The sequence below is a fragment of the Aspergillus pseudoviridinutans genome, assembly GCF_018340605.1.
Source record: "Aspergillus pseudoviridinutans IFM 55266 DNA, scaffold_2, whole genome shotgun sequence".
Taxonomy (NCBI): Eukaryota; Fungi; Ascomycota; class Eurotiomycetes; order Eurotiales; family Aspergillaceae; genus Aspergillus; species Aspergillus pseudoviridinutans.
The window spans coordinates 3,575,996-3,589,393 of NW_025091282.1; the positions used below are offsets into that span (position 1 = coordinate 3,575,996).

Sequence of the window (13,398 nt, forward strand, 5' to 3'; positions counted from 1 at the left end):
TGGTCGGACTTATTCCTTTGGGCTTCCTGCCGCTACCCATGTAGGGTCCTGGTTGGCAGATGTTCCAGGTATTAGTACAGCATTGTTAGATAGACCATCAACGTAGTAAGGAGCTGATGCGGATGCTGGTGTTGTACAAACCGGCGTTGACAAGCCGGTTCGTATCCGATCAGACGTTCTTTACCCGTAAGAAGACGAGGCTTACTGGCTGTGCATATTCCCGCTGTTCTAAATTGAGGTAGATAGTCTAGATCGAGCGGATATGATGAAGATTGAAGGCAAAAATCCTCTCTGACAACAAAGTGCCCTCAACTGCAGGCACTTTGTTGGATTAAGTCACGTGATGATGCCCTTTTCGAGAAGGAATCTTGTCGTCTACTTCATCCTTCACGACCATCTGTTTTGTATCAAATAACCCTTGATATCATTTCAGGATCAGTTGCAAGTCTTCCTTTTGGTCATGTTTCTCATAAAAACAAGAACAATAGCACTCGTCAACACCAGATGTCGACCTTCGACGGGATAGTTCAAGGTATGGCCACCACGCAGAAAAGCTCATAGCAGATTATCTAACAGCTGTACAGAATTTCCTTACATACAAAGTGAGCCGAGATTTTCTCTGTCAGTGATTTCAGCATACTGAGCTGAATATAATGTAGTCGACTACTTTCGAAAGAATCCCGAACGGCCGCCTCCACTCGCATGTTTTCTTAGCCATGTGCACAGTGACCATCTGCAAGGCCTCGAGTCCTTCCGGGCTCCTTTTATCTACTGTTCTGCCGCAACTCGAGAATTGCTTTTGCGCATTGAAAAGTATCCCCACCGGATGAACTTCAGCAAAGGGATTCTGGAGTCCCGCAGACTGCACTACAAGCATTTGACCAAGCTTCTGGTGAGTGCTCTTCGCTTTTTCCCCCAGGTGGCTGTCACTCACATGCCTAGCGGCCGATTCCCTTGGACACGCCGACTGAAATTGAGTTGACACCATTACTGTCGATCAGAGTCACCCTCCTGGACGCGAACCACTGTGCTGGTGCAGTGATGTTCCTGATCGAAGGTGACGGCAAGGCGGTGCTCTACACCGGTGATATTCGCTGTACGGTCCTTTTGCATACTCTGGTTTTACATACTGATAAAATACAATAGCTGAGCGTTGGTGGGTCGGCAGCCTTGTCCGGCATCCGGTCCTCATTCCGTACACACTAGGGAGCAAGAAGCTCGACAAGATATATCTCGACACCACGTTTGCTCGCGTTGATCATGTCTGTCGAAGCTTTCCGTCGAAAGCCGAAGGGCTGAGAGAGCTTCTGCAGAAGGTGGAAGCGTACCCAAAGGAGACCATCTTCTACTTTCGAGCATGGACGTTTGGCTACGAAGACGTCTGGATTGCACTTTCCGCTCTTCTGAACACCAAGGTGTGTGACGCACATCCATCTATAGATGCTTTGTACTGACTTGGCAGGTCCATGTTGATCGATACCAGATTGGCCTGTATAGGTCACTTATTTCGAACTCACGAAGAGCTATCAATGAGGCCCCTGCTCTTTGCGGTTTCGAGCTTGGAAACCGATTTGTGCCCGGTTGCCTGAGCGAAGACGAAAACTCTCGTGTCCATAGCTGCGAGCCTGGAGTACACTGCTCTTCGGTTCGCTCAAAGCGGACCGTCTACATTATGCCGATTGTCGCACGAATGGAGGACGGCACAAGAGTGCCTGAGCTCGGAGCAGGAGGGGGAGGCGGCGATCTTTATCAGACCCATGAGCTTGAACTGCCAGACCAGTCGTCACTGGAACAACTGGAGAGTCTGTGTTTGGAGCAGATCCGCGACCCTAAAACGCTCTCACGGACGAGAGAGGCCTTGACCGAAGCTTTCGAGTCAAAGAACAAAGCGCTTTCCCTGGACAGTTATGGCATGAAGGATGTTTCCGACATACCACTGCAGGAGCTCGTGCAAATCCTTGGTCGTGGCCGATCCGACAAGGAATTGTGGTCGAACGATGTGAAAGTATCAGCGCTACGAGATACCTCAGGGAATCGTCTGCCGAAAACTATAGTATGGATCCTTTCTCGAAATCTAGAAGTCTCAGCTGACAAGATCTAGTACTTTCCATACTCGCGCCATTCCTCCTACGAAGAATTATGCGAGCTAGTCTCCGCATTCAAACCCAGGGACGTCTACCCCTGCACCGTCGACGCTCTGGAATGGGACGAAGACGTATCCATGCGCAGCTTGTTCGGTCACTTGTGTTCTGGACAAGAATTCGCCCACGACCAGTACATGCGCGACACCATCGGCAACGACGAGGAATTGCGGTCTAGGAAAAGAGTCCGCTACGATGATGACTCAACGCAGTCCACACAGCAATCCATCAGCATGGACGCTAGCATCGACCGCAGTCCTGCTGTGATGCCTAACACCAGCGTGTCTCAAGTCCAGACACACCCTTGCCGAACGACTATCCTCCCCTCCTCTCTTGAAACCGCCCCTGACACCGCCACAAACCCCAACCCAAAAAAGCCCTCGCCCCGACCGCTCCCAATTCCCAAATCCAGCCCAGAAACAGCAAAAGCGAAACGCAACGAGATCCGTCGCGCCTGGCACTTCCTTCACGCAGAGAGACCCTACCACCCGGAGATAGACCTGGGCGCGCTTCCATCCTCCTGGCCCACAGCGGACGAAGATGGATTCCACCTACAGCAGGGGGAGAGCTCTGAAACAGGCGATGAAACACGCACACCGACGCAAGAGAATTTGCATTATGATACTGACAATGAAGACGATAACGATAATGAAAATGATATACCCAACAGCCAAGCAACAAACACACTTTCCATCTCCTCGTCCGCATTTGCCTCGCAGGATCAAACGCTCGGTCCTCTCCAGCAGGACGGCCCCGGCGATGCGGACGTCGACATACCGCGCTCGGAGGGAGCGACAAACCTACCCCGGACCTTGAACAGGTCGGGCTCGTCTCGTGCGCGTCGCGCGGCATATCTCGCTGCGCGGGCGGATAGCTACGACGCATGGGCTAGTATGGGGCTTGTTTCTGCAGGGGATAACCACAGCATGGAGGAGACTGAACTGTAGTCATCACCGTTTCGTTTCCATATAATACCATAGCAGTGTTGATAACTGCTAGGAAACATGTGACTATATATAACGTGATTCATTATTCGTCCGTATCGGTATCATACTCATACGCTGATGCTAACAAAATAAATGCTGGTATATAAACAACAATCCAAGCCAAGTGCACCACCTAGTAAACGAAGTAATCCTGCGTCAAGGGCAACACGTCCGCCGGCTCCGCCTCGCAGAGCACCCCGTCCGCCTCGACGACGTAGCTCTCCGGATCAACCCGCATCTTGGGCATGACATCATTAAACTTCATGTCCTTCTTGCCGACATTGCGGCAGTTCCTGACGGCCTCGACGCGTTTCTTGAGGCCGTAGGACTGGACGATGCCGTCGTCGATGGAGGCCTGCGAGACCCACATGATGGATGTGCTTGGGACGAAGGCCTGAACTAGTTAGTAATGATTTAATGATCGAGTGAGAAAAAGAGGGAGAGCTTACGCCGAACTGCCGACGCATGATGACCGGTTGGATGGTCGGGATGGAGCCGTTGGGGTCGCCCTGTGCTCGTTAGTAAGATGACGGGCCCAGACAAAAAGGGGGACACTTATACGCACCATCTGCGAGGCGACGATCATGCCGCTTTTCAGGATCTGGGCGGGTTTGGTGCCGAAGGTGCTGGGGTGCCAGATGACTAGGTCGGCGAGCTTGCCGACCTCGACGCTTCCGATCAGGTGCGACATGCCCTGCGCGATGGCCGGGTTGATGGTGTACTTGCTGATGTAGCGTTTGACGCGGAAGTTGTCCGCGCCGGTGCCCTCGTCTTCCTTGAGGGGCCCGCGCTGCGCCTTGTTCTTGTGCGCGGTGTTCCAGGTGCGCAGGATCACTTCGCCGCAGCGGCCCATGGCCTGGGAGTCTGAGGACATCATGCTGATGGCGCCCAGGTCGTGGAGGACGTCCTCGGCGGCGATGGTCTCGGCGCGGATCCGGGACTCGGCGAAGGCAACGTCCTCGGGGATGTTCTTGGACAGATGGTGGCAGACCATCAGCATGTCCAGGTGCTCGTCCAGGGTGTTCATGGTGAAGGGGCGCGTCGGGTTGGTGCTACTGGGCAGCACGTTGGGATGCTCCACGACGGAGATGATATCTGGTGCGTGGCCACCGCCGGCTCCCTCCGTGTGGTAGGTGTGGATGGTGCGGTTCTTGAAAGACTTGACGGTCTGCTCCACGAAGCCGGATTCGTTCAGCGTGTCGGTGTGGATCATGCATTGAACGTCGAATTTGTCGCACACGTCCAGGCAGGTGTCGATGGCCGCGGGGGTTGATCCCCAATCTTCGTGCAACTTCAAGCCGGCCGCTCCGGCACGGATCTGTTCCTCGATACTCTTGCCACCGCAGTCATTGCCCTTGCCGGTGATGCCGACGTTGATCGGGAGACTGTCGCACGCCTGGATCATCTGGCGCATGTGCGTGGGTCCAGGCGTGCAGGTCGTCGCGTTCGTGCCCGTTGACGGACCGGTCCCGCCGCCCAAAAACGTAGTGATACCAGAAGCAAGCGCTTCGTCCACCTGCTGAGGGCAGATAAAGTGAATGTGGGTATCGAATCCACCGGCCGTTACGATCTTGTTTTCTCCAGCAATGACATCTGTCGATGATCCCACAATCATGTTCGGATGCACCCCGTCCATCATATCCGGGTTGCCAGCCTTGCCGATAGCAGAGATCAGCCCATTCTTGATACCAATGTCAGCCTTGTAGATTCCGCTCCAATCGATGATCAGCGCATTCGTAATGACGGTGTCCAGACACTCGGCTTCGGACCTCTCCGAGGACTGGCCCATGCCCTCGCGCAGGGTCTTGCCGCCGCCGAACGCGCACTCGTCTCCATAAACCGTACAGTCCTTTTCCACCCGAACCCAAAGGTTGGTCAGCCCTAGTCTGACCAGGTCCCCGGTGGTGGGTCCAAACATCCGCGCATAAGCTTCTCGGTCCATCGTGAAAGGCGCGATCAGCGCACTGTCCGCGGCCGGTGCGGGTTCAGGGACATGAGCGAAACCCTCAACCTGCAAACGCTGCATGATCTGCTCGGCTCGACTGATATCAACCTTTCCCGAGGCAATAAAGTTGCCTCCCTTGATAATGCGATTCCCTGCAATCTCAACCAGCGTGACCGTCTTGGTGTCGCCGGGTTCGAAGCGTACCGAAGTCCCAGCGGGGATATCGAGCCGGTATCCGTAGGCCCGCAGACGGTCAAAATGAAGCTGGGGGTTGGTCTCGATGAAGTGGTAGTGAGAGCCGACCTAGACCCAGTCAGCATCCTTGTGCGCGCATAAGTCTCAAAGGCACCGAACGAACCTGGATCGGGCGATCGCCCTTGCTCATCACCTTCAGCCTGATGCGCTTGCGGCCATCGTTCAGAGTAATCCGTTCGTTCTTCACCGGCAGGACAGCACCAGGCATCTTCTCCGGGAGGTAGTCGTCCGGGTTCGGATCTGGGAACGTATCCGATGGCGGAATGGGAAGGAAGCTGCCATACAACGCTTTCTCCAGGTCGCCGTCATCGCTGCTGATGGGATGGTGGACTGTCACGAGGTACGTGCCAGTGGGGAAGGTTCCTTCGACCTGAAGCTCGACGAGTGTATGTACGACGGAGGGTAGGACGTGGCGACGGCCGAGCATCGTTTTGCCGATGGACATGAGATCGGCCACCGAGTAGTGGCCATCGCGAATCAGCTGCTGCGTGTAAGCGCGATGGTATCCAGCTGGGATTGGGAATATACCTCTTGCAAATTCGACGAAATAAGAGCCTGAAAAGCGTGTTAGCTTTGATAAACCTACCTACCCAGGTATCGCGCAATGAGAATAGAGGGAAATACATACCGCTGCCTCTGCATGATTGAGTCGCACACCACGTGCAAGACGACGCTGGGCGAGAAATCCCAATTGCGAGATGACGAGCTTGTCCAGCTGCGAGTGCAAAATTGTCAGTGGGGACTCAATGGTGGATGTTGCGTCCGTAGCAAGCCCCTGTCAGGCTGTCACGTACCTCCTTGGGAATTAGGTGCATGGTAAACAGTGCAGTAGCTAGTGGGCGGGGGAGAAGGCGATGTCTTGGCCGGCGAATCACAAGGGCACAACCGCCGCAGCCAAGTGCAAGGCGATGAGGAAAGGGTATCACTATATACTAGGGAGAAAGAACTGAAGAATCTCTGAGCATTGGCAAAACATAGAGAAACAAAAACAGACAAGAAGAGGGGCACTTGATGGGATTTAAAACATTCATGCAGCCCGTCCAGTCACCAGACTCCAGACTCCAGACTGTCACGGCCTTAGGGAGACTGAAAGTGCGGAGTGGGGATGAGATAAGGCCGCGATAAGGGCTGCTCGGCCTATGGCAGTTGGCCTTCATTTTGTTACTAACAGGCAATTCTCCTTGCCTCAGACGACGGAGGACCTGTCGTTCCTTAAACGTTCCATATATTCACACCAATAACCAACGGATGATTGATCCTGCATGGCTTTCTTAGCTTTCTCTCCCCAGTCCTGCCAGTCCTGCTAACCTGATGCATATGTGCAGCATATGTGCTATTCCTGACGAATGAATCCCTGTTTCTGTTAGCATGCACGGAATCTCGACTGGAACTCCTTATTCGTATCTAACTCTGGAATATCTTAGCTCAATCTCTTCCTGAATACAAACAATAGTTGATTGTCAAACACCAAGATGGTTGTAGAGCACTTTTGGATTCAAGACAACATAGCAACAAACTATCAACCAGTAGATGCACAACAATCCGAACTGTATATCCATTCAAGCACCGTATACGCGCACAGACAACTATGAACAATCAAGATCTGTTCCTAATTTACTCATCGCCGCCAACCTCGCTCTTGCGCTTCTTCTTGGTCCGCTTGGCGTTGGCGTCGGCGCCAGCAGCCTTGCGAGTCGAGGCGGGTGGTTCCTCCTCCTTGTCCTTTTCAGTGCCCTTGCGCGCAGAGGTGCGCTTCTTCTTCTCGGGGGATTCATTCTTCTTCAATGGGGTCTTCACCTCGCTGCGGCGGCGCTTGTTGCTACGAGGCGGAGTGGGCTCCTTGACCGGCTCAGGGGAGGACTCTTCGGACTCCTCCTCCTCAGCTTCTTCCTCCTGCTCCTCCTCGGACTCTTCACCACCCGAGGCAGATGCGCCAGCAATGTCCTGCTGGAGCTGGCTGGCCGCCTTGGTGTTGTCATCCTCAGTCCAGGGCTTACCAGCCTTGTAGGCCTTGACCTTTTCTTTGTAGACGGCCAGGTTATCGGCATAAAGCTTCTTCCAAACCTGTCGATGCTGTTAGGAGGCACTACCACATCATTCGTAAGGAATCATAGGGCATACCTCTTTCTGCGCCTCGGGCATCTCCGCCCAGCGACGAGTGCCCTCGTCGGAGACATCCTTGGGCCTAGCGCTGGGGCCCAATTCCTGCGCAATGAGGGGGCGGTTATGTTGCATGTACAGGAAGTAAGGGGTCAGCGCACGCTTGGGTGCGTTCGGGTCAGGAGGAGCGCGCTTGCGCTTCTTCTTCTCGCCAACCTCAGACTTGGCGCCAGGGCTGCTGGAGCGCGCACCCAGCAATCCATTCTCCAGGAGCGCAGCAGTAATGTTGCTGGCGTGGCCCAAGTCTAGTGTAGAGAGACTAGGGTTCAACACAGTGTTGGTATGGTTGATATAGGCGCGAGTCAGATCGGAGACCGCAGCCTGAAGATTAGACAAGCTGACAAGAACCTGAAAAAGTATTAGTGGGGCTGTAGTTACAAGGATTGGTAGACTCTCGAGGCGACAGCAACATAGTATGTGACAAGACTTAGGTACGCGCTAGAGCCTGGGAGGATGAGGATAGGGGCGCCTGGCGGAAGGCCGGAAAGGCCGCACCAAGCTATAGCCGAACATGAATGAATAGGCCAAGGCAACGGAAAGGGAACAGCATAGCGAGAATTAAAAATCAATTAAGCAAGTCAAGGGCAAGTAAGTTTTGCCCCGCGCTCAGTGCATATGTAATTTTATAGGCAAGTTGGTAGGAGGATAGGGAGTGTGTGCAGGTGGTTTGTTTACTGACGCGTCGGTCGGCGTGGGCAGGTGCTGGGGTGGCCGGCCGTGGTACGCCGAAACCACCACCAATTTTCGGGGGGGCCGCTGCAACTTCGCGAAACCGTTTTCTGAAGAAACACAAGAGATAACTTACACTTTCACGGGTTCTGGTGAAGTCATCAACATTGACAGTGACTTGGCCATCATGGCCTTTGGCGTCGTCCTTGCGCGACATGATAAAAAGAAACAGCAGTCCAAAAAACTGCAGATATTGATTGGTAGGGAGGCTGGTGCTGGTGCTGGTGCTGTTGTGTCTGGGAGGCAAAAGAGAGATGGAGAGGAGAAAATAAATTTTCGAATCTGGCGGGGTTGGGCGCGGTGGGAGGCGGGAGCACGGCGCCCTAAATAGTGGCCGCGGGCAGCGCTGGGCCCAGAGGTCGCTGCTTTAGGCTTAGGGGCAGACCATCATTCAGCTTCAGCTTCGGCTCCTTTGTTTTGGCTTGGTACTGGTAGTAGTAAGGTCTGGTAGTGCTTCAGTAGGCCGTGGGTGGGCGCTGCCTGCTCTGTGCGAGCCCCTTTGCCAGTAGCCCCTAGTCTGGGGGCACTCACGGCTACTACCGTACCTAAGAGCCCAAGGTCTCATCTTCGGGGTTGCCTTCCCCTAAGCTCAGGCTTGGGCGCTTCTGCTACTTACTGACCTGGCTCCCGGGCGCCTAACTCCCAGCTACAGCTATTGCAGGCCAGAGCTTCGCCCGATCTACGGCCATTCTTAAACACGGTGGCATGATGCTACAAGTAACTAGACAACTACCCCTGCAGGCTTCCCCCCTTGAACCCGCTGGGCTTCCATGATCCTTTTCCTCTTTATCTTCCAGCTCCATGCGACCGGTCTGTCTGTTGGTGGTTCTCAACATCAATTTTGACCAGCCTTCCTAGCAGTGCCTTATCTACCCTGCAATCCAGTTCCCAAGTCCCCCAGTTTCGGCCTTTGAGGTTCGGATATCCAACTAGGCAGTAGGCACTCAATAACAAACCCATCCCCAACTTGTGATACATCCCCTCCATAATTTCTTCTTCTCCGCCGCACCACGCGCGCTAAATAATAATGCAAGTCCCAACCTACTGCAGCCTCCAAGCAGAAGACCAGCTCTTAATCCTCCAGGAGGTTCCCTCCTGCTTTAGACAACAGAGTTACGGCGCTTCCCGGACTCCCTCCAAGCGCTAAAATGACAACCCTGCTCCCGCTCGTCAGACTTGAAACTCAGGCTCTCTGAAGACTCCACTCTGACTACCCCGTAGTCAGTAGTCACTCACTCTTGCAGGCTGCCTTGCGCGACAGCTACCTACTGACCGCTTCGTGGGCCTACACTGGACTCTGAAGAAGCGGGGTTGTTTCTGCAGGTAGTTGACTAGTAGATTTATATTTTCGTTACACTCTTACTTGGTAGTGATGATCGCATAGCTATATAGATTTATTTTGACTATAATTGATCAATATCATGTTCAAAAAAATCTTGCCTATAATTTTGTGATTGCGCGTAAATGGCCGTATATGTAATGCCAGGCCGCAAAATATATATCCCATCTGCCATCTGCCATTAGCCATAAGGCCATTCAGGTTTCAATAGTGTCCATCACACCAGATAGTATAGAGCACCCTGTTAATATCCAAGAATAATGCACAGTGTTCTGAGTGATGCGATAGGTGTGAGTCGTGGCGCATTTAGTGTTAGTGGCAAGGTACCTAGTCGCGGTTTTACTCACAGGTATGGCTGAGCTTTCACAGCGGAAGATTAACTGCTTTTATCTATGCTATAGCGTTGCTTCGAGTCCATAAATACGAGTCCACGGTTCTGGACGTCAGAGAAGTCTTTGACCCGTGGAATTTCCCGGTGTTCAGCATATGATAATGTGGATGTTGATGTAAAAATCTTGATATTCGAGTTCTAACACCCCATTCGATACAGGGTACTTCTACAAGACTGTTCAATATGATCAGACATGCCCTTTGTACAAACGCTAAGCGAAGCGCGCTGCTTAGAACTTGAAGACCTGCTCCTTGCTGTATCCCAGCTCCGCAAGGATACCAGTCAGCTCACCCTGGTCCTTGGGGCTGACCTTGGGTCCGCTGATGGCCTTGTACATGGCGGGAGGTCCACACACAAAGATCTTGATGTTCTCCTCCTTGGGCTCGGGAAGGACAGTCTTCAGGAGCTCCTTGGTGACGTAGCCCTTGCCGCCGGTCCACTCCTGGGGAGGGTTGTCCAGCAAGTAGAAGGCCCGGAAGCGGCGGGGGTAGGTGTTCTCCAGCTCCTCGAACTCCTTCTTCAGGAGAATGTCCTCCTCACTGACGTTGCCGAAGACAAGGGTGACCTTGGTCTGGTCCTCGGGATCCTTGAAAATCTTGCGAGCCAGCTGGTACATGGGGGTGATACCAGTGCCACCGGCGATCAGGCAGATGTGCTTGTGCTTGTTGGCCTCCCAGGGGTACTTGGGGATGGGTCCCTTGAACTGCAGGCGTTGGTCGACGTTCATGCTGTGCAGGTGCTCGGACATGGGGCCGTTGGGGTAGACCTTGACGACGAGGTCGAGGTAGCCGGGTTGCTCTGCAAAGATAATCAATTACTGCGGGGTATATACTAAAAGAGGGCGCGTACCTTCATCGCTCACGGGTGTGTAGGGACGGATGACAGGCTTCTCGGCGTCGTGGGGTTTGAACTTGGTCAACAGGGCAGCTAAACGGCGACAATCAGCTACGAGACCACCCAACGATTCCAGGAACGAGTCTACCCACATGCGACATGAAGACCAGAGACAGCCTCCTTGTCAGGAAACTCAAAACGGAATCTCTTGGTGTTGGGGCTCAGTCTCTCGACCTCAGCCAGCTTGAGATCAATCCAACCCTGGTCACCACCGGTAAAAACCTTCGGGCGCTCGGCAGGGGGAGCCTCCGGGCTGGTAGAGTAGTACCGGTACAATCCCACACCGAGACCAGTGAGACCGACTGCGATGTAGACGGGAGTTAGAGAAGACTTGCCCTTGGAGGGTGCCTCCGTGGAGTATTTGCGGAAGCCCTGCGACCGCGTCAGTCAGCCGATGTCCTCCCTCCGGTCCTAGAACCAAGACCCAAAATTGTTCGGAGCCATTTTATTTACCTGCTTCAAGGGCTGAGCAAAGCGAAGAGATTGACGCGCAAACATTGTGTATGTAATTGACACAAGCTGATAGTCAATTGAAGGATAACCCAAACCGGAAGAGAAACAAGAGGAGCGGGCGGATGTTTAGTACTCCCGTGGATAGGTACCTACGGAGTTAGGTCCTCGCTGCCCGGAGTCTCCCACTGTCCGTCTTACTGGTCCGCATGACGCAATACCTGTACCTGAACCGTACGGTATTCGTGATCATTAGTAATTGACCGGGGTTTTCACAAGTACCTCTCTAGATAGGTAATGAATGCCCTTGTATGCTAAGCCGAGTATTTGTTCCATGTAAACGCTATAGTTGTGGTCTTTACAGAGAGATGACCTTGGACGGCTATATACCGACAGTTTGTGGCATCGGCTGTCGTCAATTGCGCTGATCCGACTCGAACGGTGAAGTTAGATCTCTACGGAATAGCCCGACCATCACCACATGTGTGGTGTTAAAACATCGTGCAAATATCCATCACCCACTCAATTGCCGAGATCTTACCGGTTTCACCCTGCCTGTAGTATGTTACTGCATGCAGAGACGCATCAGAGACATTCTACGCGGACTACCTCTCAGATAGAACCATGGTATTAAAAAAGAAAAGAACCCCGGTAATTTTTTTTGATAAATAACTTGCAAGGGTCGCTGCAGAGGACTAAAGAGACATCAAAAACATCCGTCCCATCTTCTGGGCGGTAGATACACGCCTTGTTCTCCGCGTGATCCGTGTCCTTCTTGCATGCTATGGCCATAACATAGTCATTGATCCGCACACTCCATCTCCCATAACCCAAAACGTCATATCTAAGCGAAGGTAGAGGGTCTCGAGTAGGCAAAGACCTTCTTGCCAGMAGGCTTGGCGGAGCGGTGGGGAAGAGGGAACTTGAGGTTCTTCTGGAGGAGCTGCTTGATGTAGGGGCGGCGGATGGTGTCGGCCTTCTCGATCTCGACAACCTTGAGGATCTGGATGCAGTTCGTTAGATCTCATGAGGAACGTTTGTGCAGGAATGCGCTTCAACATACGTGGATGGAGCCGAAGCGGGCACGGTGACGAGCAGCCATGTCCTGGTAGAGGGCCTCAACAGCGTCGGTCCGGCTCATCTCACGGAACTCCTTGTACATGTTGTGGGTACCGGAGCGAGAGTCGTAGCGGAGCCAGATACCAAAGTTCTTGACCTTGAGAGGGCGCTTCTCGTGGATCTAGCAAACAAGAAAAGAGACCAAGTCAGTCGACCTCATCTTGACCGAAGAATCCTTTCCCATAGTAGACATACCACGTTGAGGCTGACGATCTCACCGTTGGCCTTCTTGACCTTACGGAGCTGGGTCAAGAAGTACCAGAAGCGCGACTTGGCCACAACGGTGTTGGGCGCGAAGATGCGCATACGGTACAGCTTGGGCGTGGGGTTAGCCTCGGTGGGCAGGTGACGCCCGATGACCTGGTACTCGGTGAGACGCCCTGTGAGACACACCAGTCAGTGACTGTTCGTTCAAGTATATCCGAATCCGAATAAAAAAAAGTCTGTTATCGTTGCATTGATTTCCGTGCGAACGTCATGGTCGATGGCGCGTATGTTCATGTCTGCATCTGGAAAAATTTCGACAATGTGCGACCGCAGTTCAACTCGACCTCCTTCTTCAATGAACAGTCTCATTCCGTATTCCCAAAAGATCTTGCGCACTTCCCTCCTTCTATCGATGTATCCCTCCGTTGTCATTGTCGTCCAGTGCCCATTCTTCGAAATTGTGTCGTTCGACGTTCGCAGGAAACCATTGCAACCGATCCGACGGGGAAATTTTGCGAGTTATCGAGGGAAAATATCACTCACCCATCTGGAAATGTGGTTAGTATCAAATGCAAACGACAAAAAGGTAGACAACGAGGGTGGTGCTCACTTTTGTCGACTCTGTTGTGGTTGACTGTCGAGATAGGTGTGCCGGCTGGTCTGGTCGAAAATGAGGATTTGTGAAACTTGTTGAGTTAGGGCTGCCGCCCTTCGCCTAAGCGACCGGGCAGCTGAGGCTTGACTCCGGCGCTATACCCGATATGGGTGCTCAGCCACAGCGG

At 53.1% G+C, this 13,398-nt stretch overlaps 5 protein-coding genes across 5 annotated transcripts; 1 reads left to right on the plus strand and 4 right to left on the minus strand.

Moving 5' to 3' along the window:
• Positions 1-504: 504 nt before the first annotated feature.
• Asppvi_003302 (putative DNA repair protein) lies at positions 505-3,088 on the plus strand (the record flags this gene model as incomplete). Its single annotated transcript, XM_043299267.1, has 7 exons — positions 505-532; positions 585-602; positions 660-892; positions 943-1,096; positions 1,147-1,415; positions 1,463-2,053; positions 2,102-3,088. 7 exons carry the CDS (start codon positions 505-507, stop codon positions 3,086-3,088), a joined length of 2,280 nt encoding a protein of 759 aa, XP_043155202.1.
• Positions 3,089-3,260: 172 nt separating this feature from the next.
• Positions 3,261-6,142, minus strand: Asppvi_003303 (urease Ure; the record flags this gene model as incomplete). The annotated part of the gene is made up of 7 exons (XM_043299268.1): positions 3,261-3,521; positions 3,577-3,636; positions 3,693-5,375; positions 5,431-5,808; positions 5,856-5,882; positions 5,956-6,042; positions 6,122-6,142. 7 exons carry the CDS (start codon positions 6,140-6,142, stop codon positions 3,261-3,263), a joined length of 2,517 nt encoding a protein of 838 aa, XP_043155203.1.
• A 799-nt stretch (positions 6,143-6,941) lies between these two features.
• Asppvi_003304 (uncharacterized protein) lies at positions 6,942-8,373 on the minus strand (the record flags this gene model as incomplete). Its single annotated transcript, XM_043299269.1, has 3 exons — positions 6,942-7,391; positions 7,449-7,835; positions 8,293-8,373. 3 exons carry the CDS (start codon positions 8,371-8,373, stop codon positions 6,942-6,944), a joined length of 918 nt encoding a protein of 305 aa, XP_043155204.1.
• Positions 8,374-10,175: 1,802 nt separating this feature from the next.
• On the minus strand, positions 10,176-11,338 carry Asppvi_003305 (cytochrome b5 reductase family protein; the record flags this gene model as incomplete). Its single annotated transcript, XM_043299270.1, has 4 exons — positions 10,176-10,744; positions 10,796-10,873; positions 10,933-11,212; positions 11,294-11,338. The coding sequence occupies 4 exons, from the start codon at positions 11,336-11,338 to the stop codon at positions 10,176-10,178; spliced, it is 972 nt and encodes a 323-aa protein (XP_043155205.1).
• A 796-nt stretch (positions 11,339-12,134) lies between these two features.
• Positions 12,135-13,048, minus strand: Asppvi_003306 (60S ribosomal eL20 domain-containing protein; the record flags this gene model as incomplete). The annotated part of the gene is made up of 4 exons (XM_043299271.1): positions 12,135-12,293; positions 12,354-12,530; positions 12,605-12,789; positions 12,961-13,048. 4 exons carry the CDS (start codon positions 13,046-13,048, stop codon positions 12,135-12,137), a joined length of 609 nt encoding a protein of 202 aa, XP_043155206.1.
• Positions 13,049-13,398: the final 350 nt, after the last annotated feature.